Source organism: Kryptolebias marmoratus, linkage group LG5, assembly GCF_001649575.2.
Source record: "Kryptolebias marmoratus isolate JLee-2015 linkage group LG5, ASM164957v2, whole genome shotgun sequence".
In the NCBI taxonomy this organism is placed as follows: Eukaryota; Metazoa; Chordata; class Actinopteri; order Cyprinodontiformes; family Rivulidae; genus Kryptolebias; species Kryptolebias marmoratus.
In genome coordinates, this window is record NC_051434.1 from 19886950 (window position 1) to 19913229 (window position 26280).

The window sequence follows — 26280 nt, forward strand, 5'->3', positions numbered from 1 at the left end:
TATTGCGTTACTCGCACGAAATTCAAAATTTTGTAAACTTTTTGATCACCACTTCAACAGATCGTCCTATAGATGGTATGTACCAAATTTCACGTTGATCCAGCTTTTCATGTGGGAGTAGTATTCGAAAGTAGGTTTTGCCTTTATCGCGCTATAGCAGAAAATCTAGTTAGGCGGAAGTGGGCGTGGCCAATGTAAAAAAGATGCAGAATCATCCATAGTTTCAGGTGCCATCAAGATTTTGAGTGTAGGACTTACGGTTTAGGAGTTATTTGCAAAAACGCATTGTCCTTTGTTTTAGCGCCCCCTAGGTATGGGACGATATGATTTTTTTTGTCTGAGTAGCGGTAGGCGTTTTCTATCAGGCTGCCTGGTTGGCTTTTCTCCAGCTGTTTCTCGTTTTTCTGGCCAACGCGTTTTACCGGAGAAGAATAATAATAACAAATTTTGAAAAATCCTTACAAAAACAATAGGGTTCCCTGCTCCGCTGGGAGCAGGCGAACGGCCATGCCTTGCATTTGCCGCCCGCTTGCTTCCGCGGGCTTGGAATCCTAATAAGTGAAAGTGTTTTAAATAAAAAGATTCCAGTAAACTCTATACTGAGAAAAGTTAAGTTCATAGTTCTGTATGAATATTTTGACATAAGAAATTAGAAAAACATGGCAAATTTATTTCATTTTTGGGAAAGTATTGGGAAAATAAGGTTTAGCTGTTGATCAGGTTTAAATTTTTGCCCTTTTTGCCTCTTGTGAAAATATGTTTTTACCACTCTGAGTTATACCATCCCACAGCTTTAATGAAAAACTAAAAAGAGGATCGTGTTTTGTCTCGTTACACCCCAATAATTACCTTCGATATTTTTGCCTCTAAGTCTCTGCTGCTGTAATTAGATTAATAAATAATAATTAGATTTCTATAAACAGGAAAACTCATAGAAAAAGGATGTGTAATGTTGTCTTTTATTTTCAGCAGCTTTATTCTTTTCATATTTACTTTGCCTGGACTCCTGCGTCTTCACATGTTCACAGGCTGCCTTCTACATCATTCATTCATTTATTCATTCATTCATTCATTCATTCATTCATTCATTAAATAACATAATTTTCCTTTGGGGATAAAATACTAAACTGTTCACCTTTTCTGCAAATTTTACAGAGTTTCTGATTCACTCATTCATGTCAACACTTTTACACATTTTAAACAGAATTTTCTCAATATATTCTCACTCATACATCAATAAGGATATCAGTGGGGAATGGGGGATACAGTGCCTTGCCCATTGACACTTCAGCACGTTGCAGGGACTGGGGTTTGAACCCCTGACCCTCCGATAGGAAGATGGCCACCCACTGGGCCGCTTTAATTAATAACATGGAATTAAATCCAGTAGATTAATCCATTGTCACAATTGTAAAAATAGCAGATTTGAATGCTCCTAGCAGCAGTCAGTTCAACAACTGGTTCCACCTCTAACACTGTCTTACTACGTTTTCCCCTATCTACTATATTTTCAGCCAGAAAAAAAAGTCAAGTATTACTGAATCCTGACAAGAGTAGTTTTGTCACCAATGTTGCTTTTTCAGGCTCTCCAGGTGGAGAAGAAAGAAGCCGAGGAGGACACGGGAAGACAGGAGAAGGAGAAGGAGAAGGAGAAGAATGACGAGAAGGGAGAAGCAGTCCTTCTGGAAAAGGAAGAGGACAAAGAAAAGGAGTCAGGTCCTGAAGGAGGGGAAAAGGAAGAGAATGAGGAGAAGGCAGCAGAGGAGGAAGCCAAAGCCCCCAGAGCTCCTCGCCGACCGAAGACCATGCAGATCAAAGTCACACTGCTGGATGACACTCTGTACGAGTGTGAGCTGGATGTAAGAGCATTTAGCATTACAGTTTGTTATAGGTAATGAGCACAATAAGGCTCCAACTGCACTAGTCCAGAAATATTTTAAACAAATGTAATTTTCTCTGTCTGTGCTATTTATGCAGCTCCGGTAATTCAGTTCAGTTCATTTCACAACAGAAGTCATCTCAGGGCATTGTACAAGAGGAAAAACAAACAAAATCCAATCCAGATTCAAATCCAATCACAGCCAGTTCATTCCAACTAAAACACAATACATTCACATGAAGTACAAATATGAAATGCCATTTAGTGTGCGTACAAGGGACCCTCCATACGAAAGTCCCACCTCCACACCCTCCCAGCTCATTAACAGGCTGTCACCCTGTCAATCACAGCGTAACACGACGCTTTTCTTTAAACCTCCATTAATTACAACTAAATGTGTTGGGAAAAAAATGCACATTTGAACACAAAGCAAGGCAAAAACTCTGAGAATCAACAAAAATCATGAACAAAACTTCCTGAAGTAGCTGAGCGTCAGACATTTTACGCATTAACTGTTTGCACATGATCTGTTTTTAGGACTTTGGCCCTAACTATTGGAGTCAACTGTGAACCACCAGATGGAATTTATTGAAACTTTTAGAAAGTAATCATTGGATGTACAGCTACAAATCATTACCTTTTTGAGTCAAGCCAATTTAAGATGGCTGCCACACCTAATCAACCTTTAAGAACTCAAGAATAGCTAAAACCTGCACAATTTTAGAGATATTAAATTGGGATTTTGTGTGGTAGTAGCTGAGCATCACCCCCCCCCCCAACTCAAACTCTGAGCGCTACAAATTGTGCAATATTTTTCCTTTAAATATTGCTACTTACTCTTGGCATTTGTCTGTTAGCAAAATATCTCACACACTGCTAGACAGATTTAATGTAACTTTCAGTCATTGGATGACTGATTAACTTTCAGAGTCTACCCAGTTCAAGATGGCTGCCACAGCTAATTGACCTCAGCCAACACGAAAATGGCTATACATAAAAGGCGGCGGGCGATATGCATTTCTAAACAGGAATGCCTGGCAATGTTTGTTGTTTTCCCTTGTTCAGATGCTGAAATGTTTTTGCTATTATTATCTCCTGTCACCATCATATAACTTTTTATTCTTTTTCGTGTCCGTTTTTGTTTGTATGTGTATCAGAAACATGCCAAAGGGCAGGAATTGTTCATGAGTGTATGTGACCACCTCAACCTGCTGGAGAAAGACTATTATGGTCTGGCCATTTGGGAGACACCCACTATGAAGGCAAGCTTAACTCCTTTTTTCACTCTCAAGTTTGGCCCGAGGCATCATCTTCCTGTGTTATATAGCGATCTCAGGAAGTAGTCAGACCCCTTTCACGTTTTGCAGTTTTGTTCTGTTGCAGGCTGATGCTGAAATTGTTAAAAAAAAAATTCTCAGTAATCTACACTCTGTGCCCTGTAATAACAAAGTAAAAACAGAATTTTGTACAATTTTATACCGTTTAATAAAAGGAAACAACTGAAGTATCACCTTTCTATAAGTATTCAGACCCTTGGTCCTGACTTTAAGCACGTTTGGCAGCAGTTTCAGCCTCGAGTCTTTTGAGGTTTGATGTAACAAGTTTTGCTCACCTGGACTGGTGGATTTCCTGTTCTTTGTAAATCCTCTCCAGCTCAGTCAGGTTGAATGGAATCATTGGTGGAGCCATTTTCTGGATCCTCCAGAAATGTTTGACTTTGGTTGGACTTCTCTGGGACTTTCAGAGTTGTCCCTAAACGTCTCCTGTGTTTCTTCTCTAAGAGCTTTGGATCATTGTCATGATGTAAGGTGGACCTTCAGTCCAGTCTCTCTGTTACTGCTGCTGAAAAACACCCCCACAGCATGATGCTGCCTCCTCCATGCTTCACTGTGGGGGTGGTGTTGGGCAGGTGATGGGCAATGGTTGTTCTATTTCAAACATAATGTTTAGAACAGCCCACACTCAGAGGGTCTGAGTACTTACGGAAATGTCATACGTCAGAGTTTTAATTTGATTAAATTCCCCAAATTTCATAAAATTGTGTTTTCACTTTATCATTATGGGGCACTGAGTGTAGATTAATGAGAGAGAAAGAGAGAGAGAGAGAGAAACGAATTTAAACAATTATAGGCTGCAATGTAATAAAATTTCAGAAAGTGAAGCGGGTCTGAAAGCTTTCTGAACCTGAACCTGCATAAGATAGTATGATTTACAATATGCATTCCTTCAACGAATGCTAGGTCTTTATTTTGCTTCCAAGCAGCCAGACTTTGTCATGTTTTAAAGTGGCCAGCTCAGCAATAGCCCTCTGAGCTTTTCAACGTCCGTCAAAGATTTTTTTAGGAAATCTTTCATTCAGAAACCTAACTTAAAAATTTTAAAAGACATTAATATTCATTGTCAGAGGAGTACTAAATAAGTAAATAAATACTGCATTCAGACAAGTAAAAAACAGCTTATTCTTCAAACATATCATTAAATGTTACACTAACCTATCAGGTTTTTTTTAGTAAATAAAGATGCATTCCTCTTTTTTTGTTGTTGTTTTTTTTTTTTTACTCAGACTTGGATGGACCTGACTAAAGAGATTCGCAGGCAGGTACAAGGTGAGCTTGTCCACAAATATGACACCGTTTTGGTTTTTTTAACACATTCATGTAAACGTTTAATAGTTCCTGAACACCCACCTTTGTTTTCTCCAGGTGCGAACTATAATTTCACTTTTAATGTGAAATTCTACCCTCCAGATCCAGCCCAGCTGTCAGAAGACATAACAAGGTACTGGATGAGTTGAAGTAATACTGTCTACTGACTACTAACAATCTTATCATACTAAAACATCAGGGGTGTTTTCTCTAAAGTAGGTAAAATAATGTTATCGGTGATTTGAACAGAAAAAGTTGTGCGGTAACATGAGTTTGGGTTGGAGCTGCACGAGTCCGGTTGCCTGCAGTAAACCTATCCACCAGCAGAGGGTTCAGAGAGTGATGGAGACGCTGGAGGAGACAGAGACTAAAGGGTGGAGAGACAGGTTGAGCCAGAGACAGGAGAGCTGGGTACTGGGGAGTGTGGGTATCTGGCAGAGAAAGAAAGAGCTCTGAACTCTGACATGAAGGCTGTGAGGATAATTTATGCCCCAGGATTTAAGAGTTTCAATAAGTGCTAATTATTATATTCAATTTGTGTCTGACAGGTTTCATTGTTACAAAGATATTTGTTTAGGAGGCTCTAACAACTTTCAGTGTATTGTCATTTGGATTTGTAACTCTGCTATGTGGACGTTAAGTGATTTCCAGCTTACAAAGACCAAGGTTATTTTTAAAGGGACAGCCTGGTCAATTTTGAGAGGGATGTCCTGATAGTTATCAATAGTTGGTACCTTATCAGCCGTGAGATTGGTCATAGAGCACAGAGTATAGATAAAGCTAGCCAAATGATGATCTGTCTTACATTGTTTTCTCAGGCTTATAAAACAACTCTTTCATAGAAATATATACAACGAAGTTGGGGCGTTGAGTAAAATGTGAATGTGAAAAAACAATGCAATGATTTTATTCACAATGGAACATAGTAAACTTATTAAATGTTTAAACTAAAAAAATGTACTATTTTTAGGAAATTTTGTGAACCTCTGCCCATCGTTATTTCTGAGATTCGGCATCTAAAATACTCTTTTTATCCCCAGTCCTCTTCCCGATCTGTTGCCAGTTAACCTAATTAGTTACAAAAAGCTCCTCCAGCTGTTTCGGATTTGTACCATTTCCTTTTACAGCTTTTAGACCCCGTCTTCACTTTTTTTTAGATGTTTTTCTGCCATAAAATGTAAAATTATCTTTTTTTTTCCTAAAAATGGTACAATTTCTTAGTTTAAACGGTTGATATGTTCGTGTTTCATCATGAATATGGGTTTATGAGATTTGCAAATCATTGTATTTTGTTCGATTTTTTATTTTTTTTCCATTGTATGTCACGTTCCAAGTTCGCTTTATAAAATGGTTTTAAATAAATAAAACAGGCCCTTGTTGATGAGCACAAATTATTCTAAAGTGGATATTTAGTCTTAACTGTTACAAAGAGCTAAAAGCAGTGGTCCTAAATGTCTAAAGAAAATTTTAATGGTTGATGGGTCTCTTTGTTGGCAACGTTTGTGTACTTTACAGTAGATCATGAATCTCTGACTTTTATTTTTTGGGGTCAAAAGTTCAAACGTTTGAGACCCTAGACTGGCATGACTGAGACTGTGTATTATTGTTTCATTTTTGTTGCAATTTAAATGTTGTTTTTATAAAGTCAGTGAATATTTTCCAAAGAGCATCATGTATTTTTCATGATGTTAAAAATGCTGAGTCAGCTGTGGATGAAACAGAGTTAATGTTGATATGGGTTTGGCAGGTTTCTTTTGGGTGAGAGGTGAAACGTCTTCACAAAGCAAGACGACAAGCCCAGTTGCCTTCTGTTAAACTTTTAGGATTGCCATGTCGTTAATGAACGAGAAGCTTCACCAGCAAATAGACAAGCTGATCGATGTGAATTGTGTTTCCACTTTTCAGGTACTACCTGTGTTTACAGCTGCGAAAGGATATCCTACAGGGCCGCCTTCCTTGTTCCTTTGTCACCCTGGCTCTGCTGGGCTCCTACGCCCTGCAGTCTGAGCTGGGCGAGTATGACCCGGAGGTCCACGGCAACGAATATGCGAAGGACATGAAAATGGCCCCCGGTCAGACTAAGGAGCTGGAGGACAAAATGATGGAGCTGCATCGTACATACAGGTCAGTCAACCGGGGGTGGAACAAGCAGTCCCCTTTTGTCACAACTTTATTTAAGTAAAGGTATATGGAAGACTTGATGGTTACTGTTCGTGAAGTCAGAACTTTAAGCTTTTTAAAACATCCTCTCAGACATCCTAATACAAAATATGCCCCAAACTATGGTACAGTACTTACAGAAATATAATCTGCTTATCAAGACTAATAATATCAGCATATATTATTGTACTGTAATAGGGCCTAAGCTGCTTTTTTAAGGCTAAAGTCATAAAATAAAACATTTATTTGCTAAAAATGTACCCTGTCATGGCAGATCAATGAGTCCAGCCCAGGCAGACCTGATGTTCCTGGAGAATGCCAAAAAACTCTCCATGTACGGAGTGGACCTCCACCACGCAAAGGTGAGCTCAGGAGGGTCGGTCACTTCCAGCTGACTGAAAAATAACACATGTGCTGAGCTAATTCTTAGCAGGAGGCTGACCTGGTTCAGTTCAGTTTTGGTTATGGGTAATAAGAGTCCAGGGAGGACTCTCGTCAGGGTTGGGGTCACATGTGCCCCAGGTGGGTTTTTTCTCCCCCGTTGCAATGCGAAGAGGGGACTTGGAAATACCCTCCGTTTGTCTGTCCAGTTCATCTTGTAAGTTGGACTACTTATAAAGTAAGCTGCATACTGACTTCCATTTTGGTGTGTGAATGCGTCTAGGCATGAATAAGGCTGCTATCAAAAATTGGGTTGCCATGTCAAAAAACGCCATATATGGATGTGTGTGTGTGAGAACCGGCCAACCCATTTATTTGAGGAAACTTTACTTTTCAGCAAATAAAAACTTCAAAGCAGTTTCCTCGAAGGATTTGGGTGGCCAAAGATTAATCTATGGTGGCCACCATTAACCACCTTCCAGCTCCGCCATTGCGCCTGGTGGCCAATAAAATTGCTCCCTCTGATCACCAGGATACGTCACTCTGTGTTACCTCGGACAAAAAATTATCACTACAGTGATGTAAATATATTCTCCCTCCAAATATAATACAATATCGTCGTACAGCTTGTCTATATTTGCAGAGTCCGGTCATTTTGGAGAGCGGGCACTCCTCCTGAGTGCTGCTCAGGGGTCACACAAAACTGCATCTTCATAACTTTGATTTAAATGTGAAATATTCACTCTGGAATTATTTTAGGATGCACCAAGATGTACAATTCAAGCTCAAAAAACAAAGGAAAAAATATCAAAATAATTCAGCTTCACGCGGTGGCAACCATGCACCCACAGCTTTTTTAACAAACACAAAATGAAGCTGCACCGCGAGGAGTTTATTCCTCATAAATCAGACGGTGATTAATCAGCTCAGTGTCACACCGGCTGCTGTTTCAGAGTCAGTCAGCTGTTAAACACAGACTCCCTGATGAATTAAATTACTACATTTGTTTTATTTATATTACTGCGCAGCGAATACTGTGGCAGTTTATTCTTGCTGATGTCTGTCATTTCTGACTTTGGACCAGACTAGAAGCACCGCAGATGGAGAGGCTCAGTGCAGCAGCTTAGTCTAATGCTATCTCTAATGCTTTCTTTTTCTTTTTTTAATGTCATCATTTACTGTTGCATTAAAGGGCATATATCATGATTTCTTTTTTACTCTGCAGCTGTGTAGGGGCGATAGTTCACGATACTAATATTCATGTCTTTGTCAAAAATTGAGAAATATGTAAAAAAGTGTAAAAGATAAAGGACGAATAAAGTAGAAGAGCATGCTGAGGAAAGTTGCCGAAGAGTGATGACTGAGAGCGGGGTCACCATGAATGAATGAATGAATGAAGGGACAACGGGCAGAACACAATGGCTGTCAAAGACAAATTTAGTCCCCGTCTCAAACGTGAGCTCATCTGATGAAGATTATTATATATTATTATTATTATCCCCAAATCTCCACCAGCTCCTGATCCATCCATCCTGACTCCATGTTTAGCTGTGTTTGACCATTCTGAGCCTATCTCACTCTCCTTCTTCGAGCAGCTGATCTTCAGCAGGAAGTTGTCTGGCTCCCCCTTCAATGTTGTCCCTCCTCGACTTCCAAAGCATTTCTTTCCTCCACCGAGCCTGTCTGCTCTCTCTCCTGTGAAAAGCAGTTGAACCTCTGGTGTGGTGCCAAAATGTTTTAACCTGCTGTGTAACCCCTGCTGGAAAAAACAAAAACAAAAAAAACAGACTTGACCTTTTGGTGGGGTCAAACTTTAGGCCTGTCTCCAAACTCCCTTTTTTGTCCTAGCTATTAGAAAAAAAAAAGTTTACTGTCAACTAAAGCCTTTCCTGGATGAAAGCTCAATTTTGGAGGTGATCCAATCTGGCTCTAAAACTCCCCATAGCACCAAATCTGCTCTATCCAGGGTTTTTAATGACTGCACTGGAATCTGCTGAGTCTGTACTACTTGTCCTTTTGGACCTATCAGCTGCCTTTGACACCATAGATCATGAGATTATTTAAAGGTTTAAGCAGTGGGTGGGCATCCCAGGGCCAGGTCATACCTCTCTGGCAGATGTTTTTATGTCAATATCAAAGATTTTTTTCCACCTCTGCAGCTCTCTTGTGAGGTGTACCACAAGGCTTCATTCTCAGAACTCTTTTTTTTCTTTACACCTGCTGCCACTTGGGGCTATTTTTGTAAACACGGCATTCCTTCTAATTCTTTTCAGATGATTGTCAAGTATACTTCCCTCTGAAGCACATGCTTGCTCTGTCTCTGTCCTGTCTGGTTGACATCAGGAGTTGGATGGCTCCAAATTGTCTGAATTTCAATGAGAAGACAGAAGTTATGTTGTTTACACCCAACAGCACCAGCATTGACCTTTCCTCCTCTTCCCCTTAAGAGACGAAACATTATAAATCTGGGAGTGAAAATAGATCTTTCATAAAGCTAAACAGTCATGTAAACGCAATGGTCAAATCCTGCTTCTTTCAGCTTAGGCGACCATCTGTAATGAAGCCCATCCTGTCTAAAATCCATTTTAAGAATTCTATTCTGTAGCTGAAGACATTTTGCTTCTCATTCGAGGAGCTTTGTCAGTTTAAAAAAAATTAAAGAGTTGAGAAAGCTCCTCGGATGAGAAGCAAGACATCTTCAGTTACAGAATAGAAGTCAAGTTGTTTTGTTTTTTAACCTTTTTGTTAGAATTACCATGTCCTGGATGGCTGAGAATCTGCACCAGCATGTACACTCTTAGCTTCCGTTGTTCGTTTGCAGCTCGTTCAAAAAGCTGCTGCTCAGTGTTTAAGAGAACCCATTTACTCAGTTTTGGCTTCCTTTCGCTGACTTCCAGGTCACCTCTGAATTAATTTTAAAACATTTTTGTATGTTTTTTAAGTCTCTTATCTGTTCTGCCCCCTCTTATCTCTGACCTGCTGCAGTCATAAGTATTAACGCTCTCTGAGGTCAGCTGATCAGATGCTTTTAATGGTTCCAAGGACGCGATAGAGCTTTTTCTGTTGCAGGTCCAAAACTCGGAAATGGTTTGCCTCTGCATGTTAAGCAGGCTCCTCTCACTTGCTGTTTTTAAACCTCGCTCTTAACCACACTTTTACTCCCTGGCCTTTGACCCAGCAGGAGACGACTTTGACATTATTGTGCTTATATTTATCTAATTGTTTTAACTGTTTCTTATTCACTTCTGTAGATTTATGTATTTTATCCTGTCCTGTGCTTGTTTGTCTTATTGTACAACACTTTGGTCAGACATTTTGCTGTGGATAGAGAAGAGAGAGGCTTACATAGACACACCTTAATATATATTTTATAAACAGAAAAAAGATTAATTTAGATCAATTTGGGAACACCAGTCTGAGGGCTTTCCTCACAGATTCTAGGTGAATATACTTACAATCCATTTGAGAGTCTTGAATTAAAAGCACAGGCAAAGACACTCCAGATGAAATAGTCACACAGCAACATGTGTGCACCTTTACACGTGTAATTGGCACCAAGTCCTGTTTTGTAAATGTTAATCATTTGTACTTATCAAAAGGATTGCTACTTTTAGGCCTTTACATGTTTAGCCTCAAGGACCTAAAGTTAAATCACAAGTAATAGTCCCTACTTGGAACACAGAAGACATGATTTTTTTCCCCAGGTTTAATAGTACATACATTTGTATCGAACCATCAAAGTACTGATGTCAGGCTAACTGTATCAGTGCAAATCTAATTTGCTTTTTGGCAACTGCCATAGCGGAAAAAAAAAAAGAGTAGATTGAGCACAGACTATTTAAAGCGCTCTACATCAAAGCAAAGCAGGAATGGCTCATTCAAGAGCTTATTGTCATTAGTGTTGTTGTTAAAAAGAATCACTTGAAAACTTCTAATGGGTTCTTGTTACAATGAAAAAAATCCCAAGAAGCTTAAAATATCTCGGCTGACACTGCACTACTGCAGAGAAACTGGAGGAGGACACACTGCAGGAGTTCACACTTCCTGACTTTTGTAGCTTTTCCAACTTGACTTATTTGCTGAGTAAGAATCACATCCTTATATCCAGGTTAGCACTCTGATGTTCCCTGTAGACATAATGACCCCTAGAAGGATAAATTCCAGTTTGAGTTATATTGGTAGTGTGCAGGTGTGACCGCAGCAAAGTTTAGTACGTCTCTCAGTCCATGACTAGAAGGGCCTTGGTAATTAAAAGGAAAGGTTTAGGAATGGGCAAAAATCTCCAGCCTTTATTTATATTTTTCACATTGATAATGCATCATGTATAAATCTTTAAGCTTGCACTACAGCAGTGGTGTCCAGTCCTCGTCCTGGTGGGCCACTGTCCTGCATGTTTTAGGCGTTTCTCTGCTTTGAATGACAGTGATTAACAGGCTTCTGCAGAACATGAAGACCTGCTGAAGAGCAGGGAAACAACTAAAACATGCAGGATAGTGGCCCTCCAGGACCATGATCGGACACCAATGAACTACAGTGAGCATAAAAGCTCCAATTTATACTAAAGTTGTCTGGGGTGCAAAACACCCGTCTTTAAGGCCTCAGTATTGTGACTTAAAGAATAAAGTTCAGGGTTGATAGACGGTTACAGGAGCTTAACTAAGGTTTATTGTTATAATACAAGAAATTCCATTAGTTTAACTAAAAAAACAAAAAAAAAAACAAACAAAACACAGAATGTAGCCACTTCTTCAGGCACTATTCATGTAATTAATCATAGACATAGGCATCATAGATAAGCAAACACGTTTTCAACTTATTGACAAGACCTGGCATGAGAGGAGTCATAATGAGCATACAACAGCAGAGGTTTAACCTTTTATTGGTAAACACTAGATTAGTCAGAACGTTAGTTTCGGCACTCACGGTCTGGAACGGGACGTGGCCAGGACCAGGTAAGACAGCCGGGGACTGCGTGGTGGACGCAGCAGCGGTCTTAGGAGAGGGGTTCAGGCAATAGGGAAAGTCCAGGAACAGGCAAGGGGTCAGAGCCAGGGAGTCAGAGAGTTGCAGCCAAATCCAAAAGGGAATAATCCAAAAGACGATGTCCAGAGAGAGAAGGCGAGGTCCGTTACCAGGGGTCCGAGTCCGTGGAAGCATCTGGCAAGGAGTAGGCAGAAGGCGAGGGTCGAGAGACAGGCGAGAGGACGTGATCAAGACAGGCATGAACTGTAAATAAGCACTGGACATCTACTGGGCGTGAACCGGTCAATAATCTGGCGTAGACTGTGTGTAGGTGGTGAGCTTTAATACTGCTAAGAACAGGTGACAATGATGAGACTGATTACAGTGGCAAGGACTCAGGAGGCGTGGCATGGACAGAGAGGCTGTGGAAAGTTACTAGGGCCGTGATCTGTGAGCAGGAAGCGTGGCAGGAACAGTGAGCTGTGACACTTATAATAAAACTCTGCTCAGCCACTTACCAGGTGTGCAAAATAATAACAATAAAATAACAGTCTTATAATAGTATCTCAAATAGTATTATTATCTGGCTTTTCAATGCCACATGAACCTTTTCCAGACTTGTTGTCATTAAGGAATTAACAACTACTAAAATAAACAGACTGGTAATAGACAGACAGACTATGCCTGGTTTTCTGTTTAACATCAAGATGGTGATCCTTAAACCAGTTGCTTTTCTGTCACAGGATTTTAAAAATAAGTTAATTGCATATTGCCTTGACAGAGTTGTAGCCGTTTCGGTCAAATCTTGAAAATAATGTGCAATCTCTTGCGAAATTGTGATATCTCGCATGATCTATTAGAGCAAGTAGCACATGTTGTAAATGACTACCACACCAAGTTTCTGCTTAATATCTGTAAAAATACCAAAGTTATAGCCATTTTTGTGTTTTTTTTAAGTCAGTTAGCTGTGATTGCCATCTTGAATTAGACTGAGCCCAAACCTTAATAAGTTGTAAATGTCAATCCAGTGTTTACATTTTTATAAGGTTCTTTCAAATCCATTTAGTGATTCATGAAATATTTCGCTAATGGACAGACAAGAGTTGATCCAGTAGTAACAATCCAGGAACGACTCTTTCAGTGTCTGAATGTGACTGAGCCCTGTGCTGCTGCATGGACACAGAAGCCATACATGTGCAGAATAGAGCCTGCATTTTGAGTGTTATTGTTTGCTTGGCCTGGAAAGCAGGAAGACGTGTGACTGGTTATGTTTCACATCAGAAACCAGGTCAGTCTGTTTGCAGGATACCAGGATGTTTATGTGGACATTTTCAATGAGCTTTTTGCAGACAACACTGCCCCCCTGTGGATAATTGGAACCACTACATAGGAACCACATAATTTATGACTGCAAGACACTTAAAGAGGGACATGACAGTTCTAATTAGTCTTACTCATTCGCTCCTGTTCTAATATTTCAATATTCCTGTGTTGACACTACATGTTCTTTTTGCTGGGATTCTGCTCCAGGGGTTTTTAAATCATGGTTGGGAAAACACTTCCAGATGCTTTTGCTTCCCAGGTTGTCAACGGTTAACAAAAAATGTTTTGTCCTTCTGGGGTGTCTCTCTAAGGACCTGGATGGTGTTGACATCATGCTTGGGGTCTGCTCTGGTGGTCTTATGGTTTACAAAGACAAACTGAGGATCAATCGTTTCCCATGGCCCAAAGTTCTGAAGGTCTCATACAAGCACAGCAGCTTCTTCATCAAAATACGTCCATCCGAGGTAGACCACCTCTGAAGTGTTCACCTTCAAACTTATCTTGGCTAATACTGAAACCACATTTAGTTTAAGTTATGTTTGTTTAATATATAAATATGTTCTTTTTTTTTCGTTTGCCCCAACAGACAGAACAGTATGAGAGTGCTATTGGCTTCAAACTGCCCAATTATAAAGCAGCTAAGAAGCTGTGGAAAGTATGTGTTGAACATCACACTTTCTTCAGGTAGGTTACTGTCTTCTCTTTTTGTGGTGATGAAGGAGCTGCCAACATTTTGCTCGGTATTCTTGAATTTTGTCCGATTTAGAGTCAGACCGAGCATTCAGTTTCTCTGTCCCTCATATGCAGGCTGACCTCCACTGAGATGGCTACCACTCCGAGGAAGTTCCTAGCTCTGGGCTCAAAGTTTCGTTACAGCGGACGGACTCAGGCTCAGACCCGGCAGGCGAGCTCTCTGATCGACAGACCAGCTCCTCTGTTCCAGCGCTCCTCCAGCAAAAGGAACTCACGCAGTCTGGATGGAGGTAAACTATTAGTGGTACACACGAACAACCCACACCTGGCAGAGCATGGACATTCAAAAGACAAACTAAAAACGCCATCCAACTCAGCGTATGCAACACTGCAGCTGTGGCAGTATCTGTTAAATCCTACTTTTATAATTTGCCACATATCAGCATGATTAGTTCAATTCTGAAGTTCTTAAGAAAATAGTTTTGTGGAGGATGGGATGGCCCTTATCTTTTTTTAACCTAAATGTTGGTAGAGTTATGGTAATAAGTCAAATTTATGCATTCACTGCTACTAATATTTGGTTAAATGTCTCTTAGCAAGTTGCACCTCGACCCCAGGTTTCTTTGTATCCATCCAAGTGGTATAATTCTGGTTGGATATTTTGACAGTTTTCTTCACAGAATTGGTAGAGTTCATTTAAATTGGTTGGTTTTTTGGCACAAACCTGACTTTTAAACCTAATTCACAAGTTTTCAATAAGGTTAAATTCTTTGTTTTTGGAAGTCCATTCCAGAGACTTTACGTTTTAGGTGTTTTATCCAATCAGAGAGCAGCTCTGATGTGTGTTTGGGATCAACTTGGCCAAGTTTTAATGTCTAGCTGTTGATTTGAGGTGAAGTTGAAGAATTTGGAGGTATTCCTCTTTCTTCATTATTTCATCAACTTTGTGCAATGCACCAGTACCACAGCATGATGCTGCCACCACCGTGCTTGACAGTTGCTTCAGTGTTTTTAGCTTTGTAAGCCTCACTTTGACCTACAAACATTCTGGCTTTGTGTCCAAAACAACTTAATCTTTGTCTCGTCTCACCACAATACGTCTCTCCAAAAGACATTTTGGTTTGTCCATCAAACTTGAAGGTGTTTCTTTTAGAGCAGGAGCTTCTTTCTCGATCAGGACCCTCTCAGTCCATGGTGATATAAATCTAGTTTCACTGTGGACAGAGACACTGTTGTTTTAGCAGTTTCCAGTTCATGGTTGGCTTCAGACTTGATGGTTTCTGAATGTTCGAACCGATTCCCTTTCATCTGAGAAATACAGATGAGTTTCAGTCAATCCACTGACTGGTGACAGACACATTCATTTGATGCTGAGAATGGAAAACTTCCAGTTGCAATCAATCACAAAACATGCACGTTAGGCTGCCTTCAGGCCCGGGCTTTCGTTGAAAAAGAGATCTGTAATCTCAGTGGGATTCACCTGGTAAAAAAAGGTTAATAAATAATATAATAAGTCATGATCACTAACAAGACATTTATAGATCTTGGCCATGTCAAGTTAAAAGTCCTTCTAGAACCTTCAGCACCACAAATTTACAGATTTAGATTAATGTTTTTTGATGTATGTAAATGAAAATAGGATTAGAGAAAATTCACATTAAATTCAAAGTTGTGCACCCAATTCTTGTTTTTAAAAATGATTGAAGTTGTATGTTGTATAACCAGTCTACCATAGTTTAAATAAATCGTTAAAGCCCAGAATTAATATGACATTCATGCCCACGATGAGCAAATTGAAACTTGTAATCACAACTGTAAAGCCCAGTTTCGTACTGGATGAGAACCCTGCTATGCTCTCCACGATCTACACTACCTATTCCAATGTGGCTGCATTCCTGCAAATGAGGAAAACCACCTTCAGTGTGAAGGCAGTCATGGTGCTGCTACGCTCTGAGCACTCTTCAAATAGGTTTTTTTGCCGTTTTCCACATCTTTACGCTCCTGCGTCCTCACCATGCTCTATACGCCTACGTTGGCATGACTCTCTTAGACTACGTCAGCATGCCACACACTAAAAGATCAGCATGTCACCACTGATCCTTCCATTAATATTTCTGCACACGATTGTATCAATGACCTTGTCATGATTACAGTCGTAGCCTTGGCATGAGATCATCATGGTCAGTCCTGTTTTAAATTCTGGACGACCAAGCCACACCGGTGTGTGTGGTCCCTTCATTAAACTGAGCTCCCCTATCCTCCACACTGCCATCACAATAATAAACGCCACAACATGCTTAAAACCATTGTGGATCATGTTCCATCATGCGTAATGAGGAGTCCACTGTGTTCTTAATACACCCAGAAGACGTCACCAAGACCCTCCAAAAACCAGCCACGTTCTGGCTGATTTTTTTACATCATAGCGGAGTGGACATACTTACACAACTTAGCTGCCCAGAACATTTTACTGTTTGGTTTATTTTTATCTGCTTTTATACTGTTGTTTTTAGTTTTAGAGAGCTGACCACAAGCAAACACTAAGCTGTATATGTGTTAGGTACCCCGGGTTCTTTCATGACCTTATACACCACATGTGTCAAACTCCGTTCCTCGGGGGCCGCTCTCTTGCATGTTTTAGATGATCTTGCTCTAGAACACCTTGAAGCATGACTTGTGGACATGCTTCCGGAGAACTTGATGATTTGGTGAGGAGGTTATTAAATCATTTGAATCAGGTGTGTTGGAGCAGAAAAACCTAAAACTTCCAGGACAGCAGAGCCTTGAGGCCTGGACTTTGACACCCTCGTTATACACCATCATATCCTTTGCTCTAATTATGATCTTTGTTGTTCAACCACTCCTTTGTATTGTCACAGTGAACCTAAATGCTTTCATTAGGAACTTTATCTTTCTGTTGGCAAATCAGTGTCCAGATGCAGGTTCGTTGAGACTTTAAAGTGAGATCACCATGTATCTTCTCTGTTCACCTCAGCAATGGTTTCCACCCCTGACAACAAATCCAGTCGTCCGGTCAGCGCCCCTGTTATGTCACCAGTATCTCCAGGGGAGGCGACCCCATCCCCACTGCTGTCCTCACTGCCTCGACCCGACCGCCATGATGGCTCAACACCCAAGGGCCACCGCCATGAAGACAGAAAGATGGAGCTAAAGAAGGAATGTAGGCCAGAGTACTCCAAGAGCCACAGCCCAAAACCCCATTTTACTCCAGAAATCAAGGTAAAGGATGTGAGACCTTCTGAATGCCTTGGTACAGTATCATCAATAACAAGGAATGGAGAGTTTTTGGTACATTGCAAATGTTTATTTAGAAGTCCTTTCACAAACTAAATATGTGTACTTTATTTACTGTAATACTGCCACCTGTTTACAGTAAAATTCAATATATCTTCTAAGGAGCAGGAAGATCTAGGTCCCATCTACACTACTCTGGATATAAATAAAAAATAGAGATTTTTTGTTGCATTTGAACCTCCCATCCTCACACAAATTGAGTTTTCACTGAGGAGAACACCATTTCTAAAACTGTTTTCCAAAGTAGAGATTTTTAAAAACTCAATTTTTTTCCTTGAGCATAAGGACTGTAATCATGGAGCCCGAACACGAAACCAAACCAAACAGTGACGCCGTTTTTAACCGTAGTTTCTACTGCTGTCTCACTTTATCCTGATCCTGGCATCATTAGACTTCGTTTGTGTTCTGAAATGGTTCAATTCTGAGAGAAAACCCTAAACTGTACCAAAGAAAACAATAATAATTTGGTGAAAATCTTTAGCGTGTTCTTCCTTTGTATCCATACATTGCTAATGGGGACAATTTTGCCACCTACTGGTGTGGTTTGGGAAATCAGCATGTTTGCTAAAATAATGTAAACAGAGATTTCTTTATGAACTGAGAAAAAAAAATCTAAAGTAGTGTAGATGAGGCCCTACACTCGGAGCTATTGACTACAGTAAGATATACAATTTTTTATAAGAATAAATATATGTTCAAAACCAACTGCGTTTACACAGCTTTATGGTGATGAATGTCCCTGGATGGCAATATGGTGGCTGTCACTGAACCAAGGTTTTTTTGCCATGTTTGTTTCTTTGGGGGTTGTCTCTCAAAATGTGAGCTTTGTGCTGCCAGACTGTGTCCAGAAGAGAGAGGAGGCACTCCCCAGCTGTGACCGGTGGGGAAAAAGACAGAAAGAGCCAGGTTTGTTTACCTGACGCATGAGCTGAAATAAGAAAGTCTTTGTCTTTGAAGAAATAGAACCAAATACAGTAGTTCATATTTTTCCTCATTTGTTTGTTTTCTTGCTTTTGCATTGTTGCATTTACAAAAGTAACAGCACTGCCTGTTTTGCGCCTACGTTAAAATAACGTACCCCATATTTAGAATAACTACAGAAATTGCATTTTCTCCAAAAATGTAGAGAGGCCTGAACGAAAATTTGGCAAGGAATAAACTGTTACAAAAAGGTTAAATTTGAAAAACCACATTAAAAAAAAAGCTACAATTAGCAAAGCAGTAGCTAAAAGCTAAAGGGGACATGGGAAGATACAGCGTGTACGCTGATGTAGACTTCAGAGAGGAACGTTTTTGAGGCAACTTAAGAATTCTGTATGTATTTTGATGGGATTTCTTTTGTAAATAAAGTTTAATCATTCAAAAAGTAGAAAAGTTACAAATATTACGAGTCATAGCTCAATTTTCCGGATCAAGCCGAACATTTTGAAATATGAATGGTTAAAAAAAGAGTATTCTTAAGAAATTATAAACAGGAAGTCAACTGAGTGAATTCTGACTCAGGAAAGAATTTACCTTTTGTTTTGAAATGTTTTTTTGTCAGAATATTACCAGTTTTTGTTGCCTACTCATTTTTATTAGGCTTATTATTTATTTCTTTATGAATAAATTAACATTTTTTTCTTTTTCTATTTAGAAAATTGAACATGAATATTGCCTTTACTCATGTTATTTCACAGTTGTTTTCTAGATTGTGGCCAACGTATGTAAAGTGAACTGTTAGCTATGATAAACAATCACAAAGTCAGTTCTGTGACACTTTTTATTTCTTCATACTTTGAGTAAAAAGTAAAAGGTTATTTTGGCCCGCAGTTCACACGTTTGGGGTCCCAACCCCAATATTTGGGACTCAGATAATCTCTAAAAATCAAATTAAATGTAAAAATGATTGCTGATGACATACTTTTCACCGTTATTATTACAAAGAATAAATACAATGGTCATAAATGATTACAAAATATTATCTCTTAAGGCTTTTTATGAAGTTGTTTTTTGTCGCCACTGCTATTTTGTGGATCAAAAGCCGAAAAGTTTGAGATTTACTGGTTTACATGATTATTCATTTTCACTTGCTCTGCTGTAAGAAGCTATCTGTTCAGGCGAGGTACTTAGACATCATTGCAGTAATAATCTTTAATATCTTGTCAGTTTTTGACCTTAACATTGTCTGGAAGCTATCTGTTAAGATTTTATTTTCTACGATTTAAAGTTTATTCAACGGTTCAATGTTTCAGAACGATATAAGGAAATATTTCTTGCATGGTATTTATATTGCTGAGCTGGAGGATAGATCATAACATTGCTTTCTTGTGATGGGAAACCACCCTCTCTGCAGGACAAAAAGATGGAAATGGTTCGAGTAAGGAAGGTTAGCACTGAGCTGGTTTTCTTCCTGACATGCCATCCTTGCATCTTTAACTGCTCCAGAGATTTAATTTTATTTATTTTTTTGTCTGTGTGATTGTACCATTGTGGAGGCACGCAATGCTTTAATCTCGTCGTTTTCTTTTTTGTTAATTTGTGGCTGTCTGTGTTTTAAGGCTTAGACCTGTTTTTTGCCACCTGTTCAAGGAAACACTAGTCTATTTTTCAAGTTATTCCATAATTTCAGTATTTCAATATTTCAAAATTTCTTTCATTCACAAATTGAACATTTTTATTTCTTTTTTCATTATTTTTCTTTTACCCAAAGACCAGTGAGTCATTCCGTGTGACCAGTATCCACCTGAGCCCTTTACTACAAAACAAGTTCAACTTACCCAAGTTTTATTATTTCTTTAGCTTAACTAAGCTTAACTAACCCAAAAAATAAGGAATAAGTGTCAGTACAAAACTTGTTATCAACTTGTAAATCAAACCAGGATTTCTGACTCTGGTTCTGTGTGTGTTCATGTAAGGCAGAAGGAGTTGCTTCAGAGGACCAACCACAACTGTCGACATGAATAAAGATGGACGGAGCATCTCTGCTTCCTCCTATTGTTCAAAACAGAAGCCCTTTTTGGGAGAGTCACCATATTGTATTTTTGGAGCCAGCCCCTGCAAACATGAAACGTGGGGCTGTCCGACTAATTAGAAAGTCCTGCCTACACATGCTCCCAGCTTGCTAATTGGCTGCAATACTGTCCATCACAGTGTAACATGACACTTCTTCTAAAACTTCAAATAACTAATTGAAATTGAGCATATTTTAAACATGTATATTCAACAGCAAGGCAGGACCTAAAAGAATCAACAAAGATCAACAGCCAGAAAAAAAAGGGATATTTTTATTTGTTTACATACAGGGGTGGGGTTTAAAAACAGTACTGAAGCCAGCCACTAGGGGGTGCTCATTTGTGGTCGCTTTAATTTCCAGTTTCTGGTCCTGTCTCTAGTTAAAGTACCGTATTTTCCAGACTATAAGGTGCACTTAAAAGCCTTCAATTTTCTCAAAAAACGACAGTGCGCCTTATAATCCGGAGCGCCTTATATGTGTAAGAAGTTGTAACACACAGCGCATGGACCTGAGCGAGTGGTGGAGGCGTTTATACGTGATGCTTACGTCGGTGCAGTATTCTTCCGTGAGTTTTGAACCATTTGATTATCTTTGTGATCTCTTATAGAGTGATCATATAAATGCTGATACAGGCGAACCAGCTCCGCTAGAGCAGAGGTCCCCAACCTCTGGGCCACGGGGCCAGACAGAAAAAATAATTAACTTACAGTATTTCCGTTTTTTTTTTTTCGGAGTCTGAACGACATTTATTTTGAAAACTGATCGGATTCTCTCCCCTACATCCGTCTATGACTCCCTCTTGATGCGTGTCAAAATGCTTATCTAGGTCATATGATACGTTACCGCTAAAAACAAACCCACAAGCAGCAAAATGAGTAAACACCAAATGAGAAACAGGCACAGGGCTTCCACTGATTCAGTGTTATGGTGAGTTGTATTCTAAAAGCTAAAAAAAAACTGCGCTACAGCAGCAGTCTTGGTCCATTTTGAATGGAGCGTGGCGCGTGCAAAGTTACAAAAATTGGGAGGTGCACAACAATACACCTTATAGTCCGGTGTGCCTTATATATAACAGAAATTCGAAAATGGACCATTCGTTAACAGTGCGCCTTATAATCCAGTGCACCTTATAGTGCAAAAAAACGGTACATCTCTATGGTCACAGTCATGGAGCTGGAAGAAAACTTGTAAGAAAACAAAACATCAGTGAACACACAAATTAATAATCTCATACAGAACTGAACCTGAAGTTACCTCGATAAGACACTAATCAGGCTTAGTAGTACAGGGCACAGGTTAAATTATTAATAGCTTACATTTTTCAAATGACATGACATGATATGATGCATTTATTTTATGTAAAACTGAGTATTTGTCAGAAATCTTTACCACAGAAACTCCCATAAGTAAATATAATCTTGTTTGAATTCGGTGAATTCTGTAGGTGATCCAGTTCACAGGCAGGAACATAAAGATGTTATTACTGTACACCACACTAGCATGCTCTGCTTGCACAGCATGTGACGCTGATTTGCAAGATGTTCACGAGTATATTCCTTATTGGACATAACTGGTGTGTATGTGTGTGAGTTCCTTGTGTTTCCACCGCTGAGCAAACTGGGATCTTCAAACAGCTCTGTGTTCCTGAACGTCAGCATGTCATTGTCATTATCACTGCTGGTTTTCTGTGGGACATAGGACATATTTGAGTTGATGCTGGGTTTTTTTTAATAACCAGTTTTTTCCCCCTTATTCCTCATTTCCCACAGAAGAGATCTAAGAGACTTGAGGGGGAAACTATTTATATCAGACATAGCAATTTAATGTTGGAGGTTTGTATCTTGAACGTTAGTTTTGTTGCATCAGTTTCCTGCCTGCATGGATACTTTTCATTGTAATTTGGTTTGCTGTTTTTTGTTTTCTTTTTGTTTTGTAGTTAAACCCTAAAAAGTTGGCATGCACAATTTTCCTCTCTGACTCTCATGCAAGTAGTTTTACATCAATTTGTTATTTTTGTCTTACCCATTCACTCACTTTATGAAATATATGATTGGGAAACATAGATAAAATTGGCGTTGTAGCTACAGTTTGTTCTTGAATCTGAAACAAATAATTTATACCAAAAGAACTATGGTATTTATAGCATCACTAGTGGCCTTGGACTGGTCCTAGACGGTCATCTGTTTAGTCTACATGTCAAAATGTCCTCATGTAAGAAACTGAACACCACCAAAAAGATAATGTATATATGCCATATATCAGATATATTGTATGTAGTTTATATTTGGATTGTTCTAGTTTCTTGATAAAACTTCTTAAATGTCTTTAGAAAATTGATATCAGCATCGCACCAAAACACTAAAAACTAGAAGCCCTTAGACAGGGCAAACCTCCTCCACAGTCATAGCATCAATAAAAAATAGTGCGGTCTGGATCACGATCTGGTTTACCATCAAAATTTAATCAACAGTTTGTTAGGGTTTTTTCTTTTTTTTGTGACAACCCTAACAGTTCCTGAAAATTTCACCCAAATCTGTTCATTAGTTTATATGTAATCTTGGTAACAGACAAGCAAACACAACCGAAAACATAACAACCTTGGGGGAGGTAAAAAAAAAAGGGTCACCAGCTTGAGCAGAAAGAAGTTTTTAACAAAGGAGTCACCTGTGACCTTGACCTTTGACCTTCACCTTTGACTGGATCACCACCAAAATTTAATCACTTGTTCCTTCTACCATGTTTGATGTTTCCTAAAAAATTATTGAAAATACGTTCATAACTTCTAGGACAACAAACAAACAAACGCTACCAAAAACAACTTTTTTGGCAGAGGTAATTAGAAAAAAAAAACAAAAAACCTTACAGCAAAATTTGTAAGAAAATTGGTTTATTTCTCAGTAATGTGGAGAAACAGAGTTTTTGTTCAACAACTAGCTAACATTCAAGCTAATTCTGTATGCAGCTGAGACCAAATTGGATTGCTGCCTTCTGAAAACAGCTCCAGTCTCCAACATTTAATCATGGTTCATGTGAATGCTATTTAATAAACTTGCAGGTACAAAACACAAGTGTTTACCTGGAATACGGTGGTTTTTCACAAGCGTAAAAAGCGCCGCCACCAGTGAGATGTTGCACTTCCAGGATGTCCAGGAGTCCGGCCTGGCAAGAAATCCATAATATTTCTGCCAAAAGAATTGTGTAATGCAAAAATGACAACTGTGTAAAGGTCTATAAATTGGAGTTTGCATAAATTGCAAAATTTTGGAGACCGAAGTTGTTTTAAGATGGTACTAGCTGTGTTTGGACTAGCTGTTAGCGAGTGAGTCCTGTTGGACGTAAATGTTATATCTCCAAACTGAAGATGTTAAAGAAACTCTCTACTGTACAGGTTATATATATAAGGTTATATTATTAATAACTATAGGGAGACAGTGTTACTTGTCTAAGAAAAATGTTTGGTAACTTTAATTGACAATAAATTTTTCAGTCAGGACGTTAGTTATTGAACACGCCCAATACTGGAGGATTGTAGCTACAATTAATTCAGCCATTTGTCTGCTTTTAGCGGTTTGAATGAGTGGAAAAGCTGTTTTAATTAACAGTGATGATAATTTTATATATATATATATATATATATATATATATATATTCTCTTTTTCCCAATCATATATGTGGCACTGATTTCACAAGCAGAGTTTTGGACTGTGCTGTAGTTGTTTTCATTTGCTCTCATTGTTTCAGATGACTTTCACTCTCCATTGTGGTTCATTTTCCCAGTTAGTTAAGCTGAATACTGGTGCATCTACGTGTGATTCTTTGTGGCCTTGTTTCTGTGCTCACCTTCCTCTGTGAAACTCTGAGCTGACTTTACATGGTGGGATGGATGACATTTGCTTCTAAACGATTTGTCTCCTGGCTTTGTTCTTTTAAAACTAAAATTTGCATGTAGTAGAAAAGGGGTCTTTTTTTATCAACCCCCTAAATGATCAGCCAGTTGTGCAGCTCTAAGACAATTGTCTTCAGCGTATGGTTTAATACTCACACTGCACTTGGGTCTACAGATTTAGTTTTAGAACAGATATCGCATGCACAAACAAATACATTATTGCCCGCCTTTTGGCAGCGGGTGATAGTTAGACCCAAGAAATCAATAGGATTTCATCTGTTTTGATTCGTGAGCTTTGTAAACTAAAAACCTTTTTTCTTAATTGCTTTGGAGAATCTTAAGTATGAATCATTCATTATTTCCAAACTCGGATAAAAAAAAATAAATAAACGTAAACAAAAACAGAATGCAATGATTTGCAAATCTCACAAACCCATATTTTACTGACAATGGATCATAGTAAACATATTAAATACATATTAAACTAAGTAATTGTACCATTTTTAGGAAAATAAGGTAATTTGATCGCAGCACATCTGTAAAAGGTTTAGACAGGTTCATGTTCCCCTTTGTGAAGCCTCTCCTCTTCTTTTAACATCTGAGGAGAGCAGCTGCTGGAGGTTTTAGAGGGAATGTTGTCCCATTCTGGTCTGGAGGATTCTAGCTGTTCAACAGTCCTGGGTCTTTGCTGGATTTTGTTTCATGATGCATTATTTTTTTTTAATTGGTGGGAATTCTGGACTGCATGCAGAACAGTTCAGCTCCTGAACTCTTCTACTACAAAGTCAGCTTGTTGGAATGGATGCAGTCTGTGGTTTAACATCGTCTTACTGAAATATGCAGGGCTTTTCCTGAGAAAGACATTTGAATCAGAGCACGTTGGACTAAAACCTTTCTGCATTGACGATGCTTTTGCAGATGTTTAAGCTGCCTGTGCCAGAGGCACTAGTGCACCCCTATACCACCAGAGAGGCAGGCTTTTGAACTGTGCGCTGATAACAGGCTGGATGGTTTCTCTCCTCTTTAGTAAAGAGGAGAGAGTGTCTGTGGTTTCCAAAAAGCCTTTCAAATTTTGATTCCTCTGACCACAGAACAGTTCTCCTCTTCCCCTCAGTCCATTTTGAATGAGCTTTGCTCCAGAGAAGATGGTGGTGTTTCTGGATGGTGTTCCCATCTGACTTCTTCTCTGTCTGATAGAGCTTTAACCATCATCTGTGGATGGAACAGTGAACTGTGTTTACAGACAATGATCTGTGGAAGTGTTCCTGAGTCCATGAGGTAATGTCAAGAACAGAATCAGACCTGGTTTTAATGCAGTGGCCCCTGAGGGCCCCAAGATCACAGACTTCCAACACTGACTTTCAGACTTGTCCTTTGAGCTCAGAGATTTCTCCAGATTCTTGAAATCTGTTGAGGATATTATGAACTGTAGATGATGGGATATTCATAATGTTCCCAATTTTCCATTTAGGAACATTAATCTGAAATTATTCCACTATTTTTCACAGACTGGTGAACATCTTTACGTCTTTACTTCTGAGAGATTCAGCATCTAAAATACTCCTTTTATCCCCAGTCCTCTTCCTGATCTGTTGCCAATTAACCTAATTAGTTGCTAAAAGCTCCTCCAGCTGTTTCTTATTCGTACCAATTCCTTTTACAGCCTTTTGTTTTCTCTTTCCTCACTTTTTTGAAATGTGCTGCTGGCATCAAATTTAAAATTACCTTATTTTTTCCTAAAAATGGTGCAATTTCTTAGTTTAAACATTTGATATTTTTGCTGTGTTTCATTGCGAATAAGATATGGGTTAATGAGATTTGCAAATATCGCAGTGTGTTTCTATTTTTACACAACCTTACAACTTTTTCAGAATTGGGGTTGCATTTACTGCCTACAGGTGCTGGTCATAAAATTAGAATATCATGAAAAAGTAGATTGATTTCAGTAATTCCATTTAAAAAGTGAAACTTGTATATTATATTCATACATTACATACAAACTCATATATTTCAAATGTTTATTTCGTTTAATTTTGATGAT

General features: G+C 39.0%; 1 protein-coding gene across 2 annotated transcripts in view; it reads left to right on the forward strand.

The window, feature by feature from the left end:
• epb41a (erythrocyte membrane protein band 4.1a) overlaps positions 1-26280 on the forward strand; it is a 96868-nt gene that overhangs the window by 17414 nt on the left and 53174 nt on the right. For both annotated transcript variants that reach the window (XM_017430681.3, XM_017430683.3), the window contains exons 3-15: positions 1584-1859; positions 3037-3141; positions 4443-4485; positions 4582-4657; positions 6430-6648; positions 6959-7046; positions 13662-13814; positions 13937-14034; positions 14158-14333; positions 17039-17283; positions 18196-18264; positions 19694-19726; positions 22123-22185. In XM_017430681.3, coding sequence (XP_017286170.1) covers positions 1584-1859; positions 3037-3141; positions 4443-4485; positions 4582-4657; positions 6430-6648; positions 6959-7046; positions 13662-13814; positions 13937-14034; positions 14158-14333; positions 17039-17283; positions 18196-18264; positions 19694-19726; positions 22123-22185 — 1644 coding nt within the window. The remainder of the gene's footprint in view (positions 1-1583; positions 1860-3036; positions 3142-4442; positions 4486-4581; positions 4658-6429; positions 6649-6958; positions 7047-13661; positions 13815-13936; positions 14035-14157; positions 14334-17038; positions 17284-18195; positions 18265-19693; positions 19727-22122; positions 22186-26280) is intronic.